General features: G+C 42.9%; 1 protein-coding gene across 1 annotated transcript in view; it reads right to left on the bottom strand.

Annotated features, from left to right (window-relative positions):
- The window catches only part of LOC140562256 (cadherin-2-like), a 171,516-nt gene that overhangs the window by 49,501 nt on the left and 107,275 nt on the right, over positions 1-14,740 (bottom strand). Inside the window, exon 4 of the mRNA XM_072687751.1 lies at positions 858-1,007. Coding sequence (XP_072543852.1) covers positions 858-1,007 — 150 coding nt within the window. The remainder of the gene's footprint in view (positions 1-857; positions 1,008-14,740) is intronic.

Here is a 14,740-nt window from a genome sequence, read left to right as displayed (position 1 = left end):
CTATAGTGGTGTAAAGCTGGGGGGGGGAAACGAGCGTTGGGCTGCACGCGCCTGTGTTGACAATTCACTGCCCAGATAGTAACGAGCGAACGTCTGACTGTTGACGTCTGTCTAGGTTGTTTCAGTCAGTGGAGCTCCTCCTGTGGTTTCCGTTGCGAAGATACGTAGCAATACCCCTCATTTCGAGACCACCACACCCATCAATGCAGGTGGAAGGCGTGAACGTAGACCGCTGGTAGGGTGTAAGATAGCAAAGAGGGTGTAAGACAGGGCCCTCAAAGTGATTACAGTCAAAGTGGCTCAAATCGGATTTCAAAAGATCAGATTTTTGTGTTCACACAATGCAGAAAAAATCTGATCTATGTAGAAACAATCCATTTTGCGCCACTGCAACACTGATATGTGAACATGGTCGAGCTTTGAGGAATCTGCATAGTGTCTGCATCTGCATGCACGCGTACGTAAGTGTGCTGGTGCACGTTCACCTTCTGGTTTACGACAGATTAAGCTCTTCAATGTCACACCGAAATTAATTATAACTTTCGCCAACGTTCGGTCCCCCTGTCGCAGCTCTGTCTTCTGCTGCAGTAGTGGCGGATTCTTTGACTCTAAGACAGCAGATGGTGTGTGTGGGTGTGTGAACTGTGTGGGTTTTCGGCAGCGTGTGGGGATTATGCGTTGTCTGCGGGGCACGCTATACGCGTAGGCCTGGGAAGAGCACGGGCGCATGTGCATTTTCAGAGAGCTCATGTATGCGCGTGATCTCTGTATACGACGGGAGCGCAGGGTGTTCTGGGTAGACTCGGCCACCCGTGTGTGCAAGCGGGAGAGGGAAAAAGAGAGGCTGTTGACCTTACCCTGACAAGTTCCTGTGGAAAAGGCCCTCTGGAGTTCTCCGGGACGTTAATCGGAGGAATAACCCAATCTCTCTTCATGCGCCTCAGCTCACTGTCCAGCTGCCTGGAGGGAATAACGATCTCTGGAATAGTTCTGGAGCCGCCCGTCTCCTGCAGAACAGAGCACAGTCGGAGGGCCACAGGTTAATGCTCTATACGCTGCTGCTGAAGTGGATTCACATAGGCATTGCTGCGAGAGTGCCAGCTCGTTCGCTTCAGAGTCAAGGTCCATTTCACAGCTTCCTATTACACCAAGTGTCCTGAAGACAGCAGTTCTGAATGTGGGCGAGATCACATTCTCATGTTTGAAACCACACTGAATGAAGACTGAAAGGTTCGGCTGGTTTAGCTCAGTTCAAATGAGCAGTGATGCTTTTCAGATCCACTTTCAGCACAATAACCCTTACAGGCCTGCAGGTATTACTGCAGGTTTTTCAATACACATGAACCCTGATTAAAAAAGCTCCTGCAAGCCAATCCTTCAGTTCCAGTCAAATTACACTGCATATCCACAGCTTTGAGTCCAGACGTCTGACCGCTTCTATTTGCTGTAATGTCACTGACTGAACCGTACACACAACAATAACTTTCCACCCAATTCAAACCTCCTTTTCCACCCGTAAACCCAAAAACGGCATTGATTCAAAGTTCGGAATCTGCAAGACTGTGCACTTGTGAACGTAACAATTTTATTTAACCTTTCATTAATCTTTATTTTTAAGAGTGTTTGACTCATTTCATGCTGGCCAAGCGGCTCTAATCTGATTTCCAAAGATCAGATTTTAGCGTTTACACCATACAGAAAAAATGCCAGTGTGTCTTTCCGATCGTAGCGACGGGAAAAATACGCCTTGCACGACTGGAAACGCTCAAAAGGCATGTACTGAGTCTCTTAATGGTCCCTCGCCATTCCCTTTAAGAGCCAGGTGCGGTCTGACTGGCGGATTGCTATTTCAGTGGCGTAAAAACTGGGGGTGTACGCCGTGATGGGCTGCACGCACCTGTGTTGACAATTCACTGCCAAGACAGCAATATGGCCTGGTTAAAATGAGCCACACTCTTAGAAATAAAGGTGCTCCATTCTTCAGCAACCACCCCGTCACATTCCTTTAACTCAGTCATATCTCTCCAAGGTCAGTCCAAGCTCCTTCTACCACAAAGCAGGAGATGCCCAAACTCCAGCCCAACGTTCTCCAAGTTATCCCCCCTAACTTAAAGTCTCCTCACACAGTTTGTGAACTCTTAAACAGTGTGCTAACAGGACTTCCGCAATGCGTCATACACATACACAAAGCTGAGCGGTTCTCCGGTTCTCCCGCTGGTAAAACGGAGCGTTTCAGTGAGAGTTTTAGAAAGGGTCAGATATTATGGTCTATTATGTAAAATAGCTCCACAGACTCTCAGCTTTTGTTGACCTTCTGAGAAAGTCTGCACTGCTTCTGCAGCCGGCTGGGTAATAATGCCCGTTAATGGAGCCTTGAGGACACCAGATGGCGTTCTGAACACTGTGGTTAAAACAGAGACTCGGAATTTAGGATTACTTAGGATTAAAGTAGCCGATTAAAGTAGCCAATACCCGATCCATTAAAGGATCGGATCGGGACATCCCTAATAATTGTATATGGTGTTTCTACACTGTAGTTCAATCTGTAATCAAAATAATCATAATTAAGATGAAAATAAAGGTCAATTTGCGATGATATGTTGTCTGTCAGTATCGGGAGTAGAGACGAACTTGAGAAGAACATCAATTCATTAAGGAGGGGAGAAAAGAAAAGTGGGCTGATCTGAAGGAGCATCTTCTGACCAGCTGAGAGGGATTAAAATGCCTCTGTGGTTAAAAAAAAAAGAAAAGAAAAGAAAGTAGAAGCTCAAGATTTCACTTTGAACTTCTCAAACACATAGACAGACTGACTCCACTTTTTCCATCCATCTTCCTCCCTGGCCTAAATGAAATAGGATTTGACACATAAGGCGAGAGCACCTGCAGGCCAAACACTCCGAAAACCCTGCTGCTTCAAATAGCCTCGGCTCCTCCGCCACTAAAGCCTGAATTAGCGCCAAGAAGATGGACTAACCTTAAACCCGCTCGCGACAGACGGCAACTTTGACAAAGCTCTGGAAGACTCCTTCGATTTTAGGAGCAATGAAATCTGCTTAACCGAACGCTCGCTTGCTTCTAAATGAGACAGCTCGGCATGAAACTTCTCAAATAATAATCATATCTTCAGTTAAAGAGAAGCAGAAGTTCAGGGAGCAAAGGCCTTTAAATGAGCTGCACCTCACGGCCCCTGTGCGATATCTGTAGAGAATCTGGCAGGTTGCTACTCTCCCAAACCGACCTGGCAAACAACTCGCATGAATTCTAACAAGCAAGGGCGAAGCTGCTGGATTTTACATGAATAAATTTGCAAGAACAAAAAAGCCACCTTAAGTCCTAACCTTGACGCTGTATATAGCTCTTCAGCTGGGTTTCCTCGTGCCAGTTCCAACAAAGTCAAGGAAGTCATGCTTTCGAACCGACTCCAGCATCAACAGCTATTCTTACCATGAACCATCCAACCATGGAGCATAAAGCCATGCGTTCAGTGTGAAGGCCTCTAAAACACGAATTCAGACCTTCCTTTTACAGAAGAACAGAGAAACTCATGGATTTTGCTGCGATTCACAGAACTGACGGGAATCCAGCCCCCAAAACATGTGGGAGTGGTAAAGTCACGCTCTGAAAACAGGTGGGCAAAAACAACTGTGCCCACTGTAGTTGCGAATTTAGCGACATGCTAAGCTCAATTAAGAGGGAAAGCAGGCAAACCTGGATGAGCCAGTCTAATAAATAAGCCTGAAAACTAAACTGTAGTGAACTGAATCAAACGGAATCTAACTGAGCTGAACTGAACTAAACTGTACTGAACTGAATCAAACTGAGCAGAACTGAACTAAACTGTACCGAACTGAATCAAACTAAATCAAACTGAGCTGAACTGAATCAAACGGAATCTAACTGAGCTGAACTGAACTAAACAGAACTAAATCAACCTTAATCTAACTGAGCTGAACTGAACTAAACTGTACTGAACTGAATCAAACTGAGCAGAACTGAACTAAACTGTACCGAACTGAATCAAACTAAATCAAACTGAGCTGAACTGAATCAAACGGAATCTAACTGAGCTGAACTGAACTAAACAGAACTAAATCAACCTTAATCTAACTGAGCTGAACTGAACTAAACTGTAATGAATTGAATCACACTAAATCTAACTGAGCTGAACTGAACTAAACTGTACTGAATTGAATCACACTAAATCTAACTGAGCTGAACTGAACTGTACTGTATTGAATCAAATAGAATCTAACTGAGCTGAACTGAACTGAATTGAATCAAACTGAGCTAAACTGAACAAAACTGTACTAAATTGAATCAAACTGAATCTAGCTGAGCTGAACTGAACTAAACTGTATTGAACTGAATCTAACTGAGCTGAACCGAACTAAACTGTATTGAAATAAATCAAACTGAGCAGAACTGAACTAAACTGAACTGAATCAAACTGAATCAAACTGAGCTGAACTGAATCAAATGGAATCTAACTGGGCTGAACTGAACTAAATTGTACTGAACTGAATCAAACTGAATCAAACTAAGCTGAACTGAACTGAACTAAACTGTAATGAACTGAATCAAATGGAATCTAACTGAGCTGAACTGAACTAAGCTTTACCAAACTGAATCAAATTGAATCAAACTGAGCTGAACTGAACTAAACAGAACTAAATCAACCTTAATCTAACTGAGCTGAACTGAACTAAACTGTAATGAATTGAATCACACTAAATCTAACTGAGCTGAACTGAACTAAACTGTACTGAATTGAATCACACTAAATCTAACTGAGCTGAACTGAACTGAACTGTACTGTATTGAATCAAATAGAATCTAACTGAGCTGAACTGAACTGAATTGAATCAAACTGAGCTAAACTGAACAAAACTGAATCAAACTAAGCTGAACTGAACTGAACTAAACTGTAATGAACTGAATCAAATGGAATCTAACTGAGCTGAACTTAACTAAACTTTACCAAACTGAATCAAACTGAGCTGAACTGAACTGAACTAAACTTTACAGAACTAAATCAAACGCAATCTAATTGAGCTGAACTAAACCAAACTGTACTGAACTGAATCTAACTGAATCTAACTGAGCTGAACTGAACTAAATTGTACTGAATTGAATCAAACTGAATCTAACTGAGCTGAACTGAACTAAATTGTACTGAATTGAATCACACTAAATCTAACTGAGCTGAACTGAACTGAACTAAACTGTGCTGAATTGAATCAAATGGAATCTAACTGAGCTGAACTGAACTGAATTGAATCAAAATGAATCTAACTGAGGTGAACTGAACCAAACTGTACTGAATTGAATCAAACTGAATCTAACTAAGCTGAACTGAACTAGAATGGACCAACAAATCTGAACTGAAATTGACCTGTGCGGAGTTTAACTGAACCAAATTGCACTGAACTGAATTAAACTGAATCAAACAGAACTGAATTGAATTTCCAGGTGAAAGATCCCACTGCCTCTTCTACTGATATCTGAAATCAACTGGTGCCATTTCCTCATGATCCTCTGACACCCAGTATGATGCTACACCCAGTATGACTGGAGCGGAGCAGGGAGGCTGGCTGAGGGTGGCTGTTCCTGTAAGAGCTCTGAGGCTGCTGCAGTGAGGAACTGTGTGTAATTTCTGAACAGCGCTCCAGTCTGAGTCTCCCAGGACACTCCGACATCCCCATCACTGTGTGTGTGTACGGTCTGTCACACACTTACACACACAGTTCTTATTTTATCTTTGTGGGGTGGAGCTGTAGCCTGCTGCTGCACCTGCTCCAGGTGTGAATTCACTGTGTGAGGAACATTAAGGAGGAAAAGTTTTCTTTTTTTTTTTACACAAACCAGCACCTACGGGTGCACACAAAGGCACACCTAGCTGAACCAGCAGCAGCACACCTCTGAGCTCAGGAGCAGTGTGTTCTCGGCGCTCCTGTCCTGATAGATTCTATTAATTTAGGTGATAATAACAGCCGTTCATTTCCCCAGTGTGAACAAGGTATCTGCTATCTTTCACAGTTTCCATTTAACTGCAGTAACAAGCAGAGAGCTGATCTGAAGGAGACTCAGGGCTCATTCAGGGGTCCTGCTCTACGCTTTCTTCAGGGAAATAAATGCACAGTGCAAAAACTACTACTACAAGTACAACTACTCAAATTTCTAACACTTCTACTACTACCACTAACACTACTACTACTACTAACACTATTACTAACACTACTACTAACACTACTACTACTAACACTACTACTAACACTACTACTACTACTAACACTATTACTAACACTATTACTACTACCATTACTCCTAACACTACTACTACTACTATTACTACTAACACTCCTCCTAAGACTACTCCTTTTACTTCTACTAAGACTACTAGTAAGACTATTTCTATTACTAAGATGACAAATACTACTACTAGGACCAACACTAACTAACATTAATAAAAAAGTTATTACTTTTACTTTTGCTTATTTTACTGATATAGCACCTATACATAAATATGAAATCAGAAAATAATTAAAATAGAAAACATAAAATGTGGGTAAACAGCACATAAATACTAAATATTCTCATTTTGATTCACAAAACAGGCATTTTATAAATGTAAGAGTCTAAAATATCAAATAAGAACATGCACATTTTAGTGTTATGCGACTGATTAATAATACTACTACTACTACTACTACTACTACTAATAATAATAATAAATAATAATAATAATAATAATAATTGTATTTACATTACAGAACTCAGAACTGTCATAAATGACAATTTATTAAACAGTTGTAAAATAAATTGTATTATATTCAATTTATATTGAGAGGTCTCCACTTTCCCTGCTTTGTTTGTAGTTAATTGAAAAAGGTGTAAAAATTTTCTCTACTCTGGTTATGAGTTATGCAACATCATTAATTATACACGTTACATTACATAATTAATGTATAACTGTTGCATTTATCACTGTCAGTGATAACTGCTTCTTCTAATGGGTAAGTTAATGACTGCACTTTTCTACTAACCATAAGAGCTCCATCAGCATCGCTGGCACAAAGACGATTTAAGGCTCTCGGTTTGAGCGATTTGAGCGCTTGAACGCATCGGCGCCATAAGAGCCACTCTTGATTACTCTCGGACAAAAGGATCTCGGCCGCCGATTAGTTCAGCCTGCGGCTGAAATGATGTTTGCGGTAGCTGTGTAGATATAAGAGGTCATGAAGACATTAATGAAGAAATCTTTAGTGGTCATTGATTAAAGCTGTCCCTTGGGCCTGGGCTGCCCTGCGTGCAGATTAAGCAGCTAATTGCTGATGCGATTAGTGAACACGCACTGATTTATGACAATCAGTGTGTTGGAGCAGTGGATATTAGCGATGACCTTATAAACTTGCGTGCAAACGGCCCATTGGAAATGTCTTTAACTGCATGTGAACGCCTGGTCGATGGCGGCGTTGCCGCTGTATCCAGAACACAGTGGTCTGCATAAGGTTTTTACAACACCTCCACCTCCTTTTGTCTAGGTGGGCAAAAGGGGCTTTTTATGAGTGACACTCAGTGGAAATCAAATATATGGCAATATAGTCCATAATGTCCAAATGTTTCTGGACACCCCTTCTAACGAATGCACTCGGCTGCTATAGAACATAATATAGAATAGAATAGGACTCTCTGGAGCAGATGCTGTCTAACGCCAGATATGGGCTAGAGGGGTATAAAGCCCCCCAGCATTGAGCTGTGGAGCAGTGGAATAACTGTCAAACTCTGAAAGGATGGGTGGTGGTGCTTCATCCAGTACTTTTGATGAAGTGGGTTGGTGATCATCATCCAACATCCTGATCTCACTAACGACCTCACTTGCTGCTATATCCTCACAACCATGCCCCTTCAAAATCTAGTAGAAAGTCTTCTTCCCTGGACAGTAGAGACAGTTACTTAACAAAAGCAGAAGAAACTATTTTATTAATACCCTTGATTTGGGAAGAAACAATGATTGAGCAGGTGTCCCAATACTTTTGTCCATATAGCTCTGTATATATTACTATAACTAACTAGGCTAACTTCTTCACTGGTTTGAAGCCAATGCTAAATTTCGAAAGGCCCAGAAAATCCAAATCTGTGCTGCCGTCTAGTTCTGTTGTATGACAACCCGGGAGTCCTGAACACCCAGTTAAAAAGGCCTAATTAGCAGTTTTCAGAGAGTAGTTTAGCGGCGCTTCATCAGTCTTCTATCTTGTTTTCTTCACACTAACGTTGACGGATGTTTAATATTACAATGCATTTTGCTTTCATACGGATTTATTAATATTTTACGCAGCACTGTCTGGGACTTTAAGCCACCTCACACCAGAAACAGCATAGCATAGACAGCAGAGCAGCTGTAGAACATAGGAGGATGGAACGGCACGAAACGCTCAACATCATGTGGTGACATCCATCAACTTTTCCACCAGCTAACTAACTCTTCATGCTGAAATATTTGAGATGATTAGCATTTTCTGTTTATCTTACAGACCTTAAATCGACAGCTGTTCTGGATGTAAATTTGAAGTCATTTTCTGAAATCTTGTGCTGTTTTGATATACAGCTCTGGAAAAAATAAAGAGACCACTTAAATGTCTTTAAATTTGCATCTTTATGTGTACGGCAGGCATTTTATTCCAGGTGTTTCATCAAACAAAGCTGAATTTGCAGACTATGAATGGTATAAAGTTCCAACAGCATTGTGAAAGACTAGTGGAGAGACATCTGCCGAGACATGAGCGCTGTGATTGGCAGTCAAGGTTCTTTCACCATAGTGATTTCTGAATGCTCTCAACAGTCAAATATTAGTACTGTGTATAAATAACTTATTTTATTATAATCATTATAATCGGGTTTTGCATTTTTTGAGCAGTTGTTTTTGAGCAGTTGCCATTTCTGCAAATAAATTGCTCTAAATAGCAAATCTTTTTAATTAGAATTAAGGTAAAATGGAATTTAGGAAAATGTTGTCCATGGTTTATGAAATACAACACAAATGTTATGTTCATTCATTTCCCTTAAACACACTGCCTATAAATAGTAAAACCAGAGAAACTGATCATGTAGGGTGGTCTCTTATTTTCTTCCATATATATATACCACAGAGCAGCTGTTATCTTGAAGCATTGAAGAACAGGGTGAAAGGAGGCTAACAAAGTATGCAGAGAAAGAGACGGACTACTATATATATATAAAAAGATATAAAAAGAGCTTATGAGTTAGTCTGAAGAACAAAGCTCGGCTCCTCCAGGTTTCTCCTGGACGCCCCCCAGTCCAGCCAGCACAGCGTGGAGGATGTGTTCAACTCCATCATCAGCAGCAGCAGCAGCAGCTCACCTGATTTACCATCATTAAGCCCTGATTTACCATCAAACCAGGTGTTGATCTGAGGAGAACTCTAAATAATACTAGACTCCATGAGGAGAACTCTGGAGATGTTCTAATGATGAACACAGTGATGGAGAACCTCCACCACTTTCTGTAGGAGTGTTATTAATAGTGTTTATTCTAATATCAGTGTTTTACTGAGGAGATAAACACTCACTGCCCAGATAAGCAGCTTTTTCACATAATTTTTATAGACGACTAGAACTTTTATACTGTACTGCATAAATAGTAGATATGGAGATGGCGAAATGTTAAGTGGTACTGTGGCACTAACACGCTGCGAGGAATGAACACTGGCTGCTGTGCAACCTGCTGGGGAACATGTGTGGCGTGCAGTGGCCTTCGAGCTTCAAGTACGACTCGGCTCGACCCGCCATCCCTCAAAATCCGTGGAAGACAAGTGTCCAGACTTTTTTCTGTCCTGCACCGCAGTGGTGGAACGAGCTTCCCCTGGGTGTCCGAACAGCAGAGTCCAACACTCGCTGTCTTCAAACCCAGACTGAAGACCCTCCTCCTCCGAGATTACTTGGGCGAATAGCTGAGTACTATGGTCACCTTATTGTCTTGTGTTTAGTAGAGTCTAAAGCTTAGAGGTATCTTTGAACTATTAGTCTATTCTAACTAGCTGAGGTTTTTCTTGGGTGAATAGCAAAGCACTTTTGTAAGTCGCTCTGGAGAAGAGCGTCTGCTAAATGCCTTAAATGTAAATTTAAATGCAGTGGCCTTCTGCCTTGAGGTTCTCCAGAGTTCCCCACTGTATATGTTAAAGGCTAATTATACAGCTTGAGCTCCATAATAAATTATATTTAATTTATTTAATTGAGTAAAACAAAGTTCAGCTAAACATCATCTTTAATAAACACATTCATCAAAGGAATCAAACTCCAGAGAACTCTACCACCAGCCTACTACGGACCTAATAAACATGTGTGTAAAGTATCATTAATTCAAAGCAGAAACGTAGACGGAGACTCTGTGTGGTCCTTTGTCAAACAACTTTTCCCGAAACGGGGTCTCGTACGTAATGAGCTGTACACGCGCTGTCTGCGTTAACGAGACTTAAGTCTGCGAGCTGACATGTGGCAGAGAACATCTACCAGCGAAATCTTTCTCGTGTCAGTTCGCATGCTCGTATTTAATATTCATGAGTGTGTTTACAAGCGGCCGGGATATCAGTCTTAGCTGGTGGCGCGTGCTTATGAAAACAATAAGCGCTGAGACTAATGACATCATTAAAAGCCCAAACCTGCAGGAGATACGTTGCTTAATGAGCAGAGGCTGCTTCGCTGTGCTGTTTATTCCAGCTTGTAGTAATTACGCTGACTCCTTTTAGGCTACAAACGCACGGATACACCCGCCCATTGACACAGCACTAGGGGCTTACAGGGGGATGAATTATTCGTGGTGGGTTTTAAACATAGAATGAGCAATGCTACTGTAAACATGGCCTCTATAAGCTTTTAGGAAGTGTGCAAACATATTTATGGGCCTACAATGTTACAAAGGCAGCACTTCCTTGCTACAGGGACTAGACAAGCTGTGTGTCCGGAGCTCCGGGCCGTTGATGACAGGGTTGTGGGTTCCATCCCCGATCTCGGCAAGCTGCCACTGTCGGGCACTCGAGCAAGGCCATTCACCCTCTCTGCTCCACGGGTGCTGCAGCAATGGCTGCCCACCACTCTGGGCATGTGTGCTTACTGTCCACTCATGGTGAATATGGTTGTCTTGTCATGTCCCTTGCATTTGCATATCAGTGTCAGCAATGTAGCAAGGCTTATCACACACTAAGGCGTATTACTCAGTAACTACAGGGACTGCTGGCAGTTCATAGGCTTTTTAGGGATTAAAGGGGGTTAAAGGAGCTAAAGGCATTCATTAGAAGGGGTGTCCACAAACATTTGGACATTAGTGGAACTCTTCTTACTGCTATCTTTGCTTGATATAATCCCTGATATAATAAGCAAAGAGCTACCTATCTGTTCTTTGTTGTACTATTGGCCAATACCAATAATCAGTGTGACTTTGAGGTCAATCCCCAGCATCATGGTTGGCCTCTCACTTTTCCAGTCACAGTCCAGCTGTCTATATCATTTCCACAAATATATATGTGCTGGAGTGTCCCGAAGTTCCGAAAAGTCGTGCGAAAAACCTCACATTACGACCTGCTAAAGCTGCCACTCAGCACCCAGCTGTGAGACAGGAGAGAAGCTGTGAGCAGAGCTTCACAACCTGCACTGCAACGGAGTGAAATAGGTGTGCTGCGAGCGAGAGGAGTGAGGAAATGGGGGAAAAAGGGGGAGAAGAGTGCAAGGGAGAAAGGGGGGATGCAGACAGGAGGCGTGAAGGGGGAGGAGGAGCGAATGTCAGCGTGAGAGAATGAAAGAAAGAAAGAGAGAGAGAGAGATAGATAGAGAGAGAGACACTGGAGCAGGGGAAAGGGATTGCACTAGGGACGTTACAGTAGACTCTTCATAACCCAGACAATTTACACCATTTAAAGTCGTGAAAGAAAGTGAAAGAGGAAAGAACTGAAGAAAAAGACCTGGTCCCCGGTGCCAACACACACTCAGTCTCACCACACTGAGAGCCGTGAAGAAGTGCAAATGAGTAAATCACCTCGTGGTGTTAAGAATATGCACAGCCTTATAAATGATCCCACAGGGTGCCGTGTTCCACGCGGCCCGACAGCGAGACGCACGCCGCAGTTGGTACATAAATAAAGCTTTTCCGGATGCCAGCACTGGATAGACACTGATAAAGGCGTGGTACCGCATTTTGTGGGTCCACTTCAGATGTTCGACAGATGCTCACCTTGTTTTTACAGCAACATCCAACGTCATGAAAAAACCTCCAAACACCTTCATATCAAATGTCCACATACTTGTGGACACCCCTTCTAATGAATGCATTCAGCTGCTTTAAGTTGCACCCATTGCTGACACAGCTGACACATACACAGCTTGTCTAGTCCCTGTAGAGAAGAAGTACTGCCAATACAATAGGACTCTCTGGAGCAGATAAATATACATAAACCTATTGGCACCATGCTGTCTAATGCCAGGCGTGGGCTAGAGGGGTATAAAGCCCCCCAGCATGTGGAAGAACTGTGCTCTCTGGAATGGTGGTTGGTGCTCATGAGTCAGGAAGTTGGGGGTAAAGTAAGGTGGTGACCATGCAGCATCCTGACCTCGCTAACACTCTTAAGCTGCTGAATGCAATCAAATCTTCACAGCAATGCTCCTTACAAAATCTAGTAGAAAGCCCTACTGCTCTTCCCCGGACAGTAGAGACAGATCTTCCAACAAGAGCTAAGCTCTAAAGGATAAGCTCTTTGTAATACCCTTGATTTCAGAAAGAATAAGTGAATGAATGTGCAGGTGTCCCAATACTTTTGTCAATTAAGTGTAGAAGATGTGTGTGAGCGTGAAGAACTTTAATCTTACATCTTCTAATCTTAAACCTAACGCTAACCCTAAAGCCACTGTTCACGATCAGCCGACACATGTCGCAGATATCCAGTTCCAGACACTGCGCTCACCTCATCTCTCCACAAGGGGCGCTGCTCGGCGCAGATTTGCGAGCTAAATGAACTGAAACCTGCTTGTTTTTTGTTTTTTTTACGAGGAGCTGTTTCGCCACTGTTCCTCTTCCACCACTCCCACAGTTGTGGAGTGTATGTTTGTGCTCGGCCATAAATCGACACATTAAGTTTTAATCACAGAGCATCCGTCCGCTCACTCGGAACACCTGTTTCGTTTGAGCCTGTTAAATCGTCCGCGAGCGCGGCGTGCTTTAAAAGGCGTGAAGAATTAAACTGTGCTGGAGGGGTGACTGGGAAAAGAGCAATAACGTGGAAAACAAATTGACTGGGGGAAGAGAGACGGGGGTGAGTGCTCTGTCTGAGGCTTTAACATCTCTCGACTTTAATACAGATCTGATCTGGCGAGGTTTAAGGACGGGCGTATGTCTTGGATTACAGCGTCATTAGGCCCTGTTAAAGTTTAGCACCCATAAACGTGCAGCCACTTAGAAATGTGCATCCACATACTGTATTTGTAATTAGCAGGCATGATCATCATAACGCATGGGCAAATGAAATTAGACGAGTGTGCTGCCAGGCACACCATCTGACCGCCTGACCATATGGCACGACAGTCATTACTAACTAAAATATGCAGTTAGCAAGGCCTGAGATTGGTTAGCAATTCTTGCTTATGTCTTTGCACAGGGCAGATGACACCAATGATCTAGTAACACCCAAATAACCATGTAGGGTTGAGTACCAGAGCATCCACCAGAGACACCATAGCAGCCACATGGGATACCACAGCAACAGTGAGCTGAAATGCCAGAGCAACTACCATAGCTACCACCTTGGATAACATAATAACCACTGAGAAACACCAGGACGACCACCAAGCAAACACTTAACAACACCACAGCAACCACCTAACAATCCAATAGCAATCACCTAGCAATCCCATAGGAATTGGGTATAACATATTAACTGCCATGCAACCGCTTTGCAGCATCCTAGCAACCACTTAGCAACACCATAGCAACCACTTAACAACCATATGGCAATCACCTAGCAATCCCATAGAGATCCCACCTGGTATACCATATTAACTGCCATGCAACCGCTTTGCAGCATCCTAGGAACCACTTAGCAACACCACAGCAACCACTTAACAACCATATGGCAATCACCTAGCAATCCCATAGAGATCCCACCTGGTATACCATAGTAACTACCATGCAACCGCTTTTCAGCATCCATGCAACCGCTTTGCAGCATCCATGTAACCACTTAGCAACATCTTAACAACCCCATGGCAATCACCTAGCAATCCCGTAGAGATCTCACCTGGTATACCATATTATCTGCCATGCAACTGCTTTGCAGCATCCTAGCAACCACTTAGCAACACCATAGCAACCACTTAACAACCATATGGCAATCACCTAGCAATCCCATAGAGATCCCACCTGGTATACCATATTAACTGCCATGCAACCGCTTTGCAGCATCCTAGGAACCACTTAGCAACACCACAGCAACCACTTAACAACGATATGGCAATCACCTAGCAATCCCATAGAGATCCCACCTGGTATACCATAGTAACTACCATGCAACCGCTTTTCAGCATCCATGCAACCGCTTTGCAGCATCCATGTAACCACTTAGCAACATCTTAACAACCCCATGGCAATTACCTAGCAACCCTGTAGAGATCCCACCTGGTATACCATATTAACTGCCATGCACCCGCTTTGCAGCATCCTAGCAACCACTTAGCAACACCAT

Source organism: Salminus brasiliensis, chromosome 9 (assembly GCF_030463535.1).
Source record: "Salminus brasiliensis chromosome 9, fSalBra1.hap2, whole genome shotgun sequence".
NCBI classification, from domain to species: Eukaryota; Metazoa; Chordata; class Actinopteri; order Characiformes; family Bryconidae; genus Salminus; species Salminus brasiliensis.
Note: the sequence above shows the minus strand (reverse complement) of the source record. Positions and strands in the feature narration are given on the sequence as shown.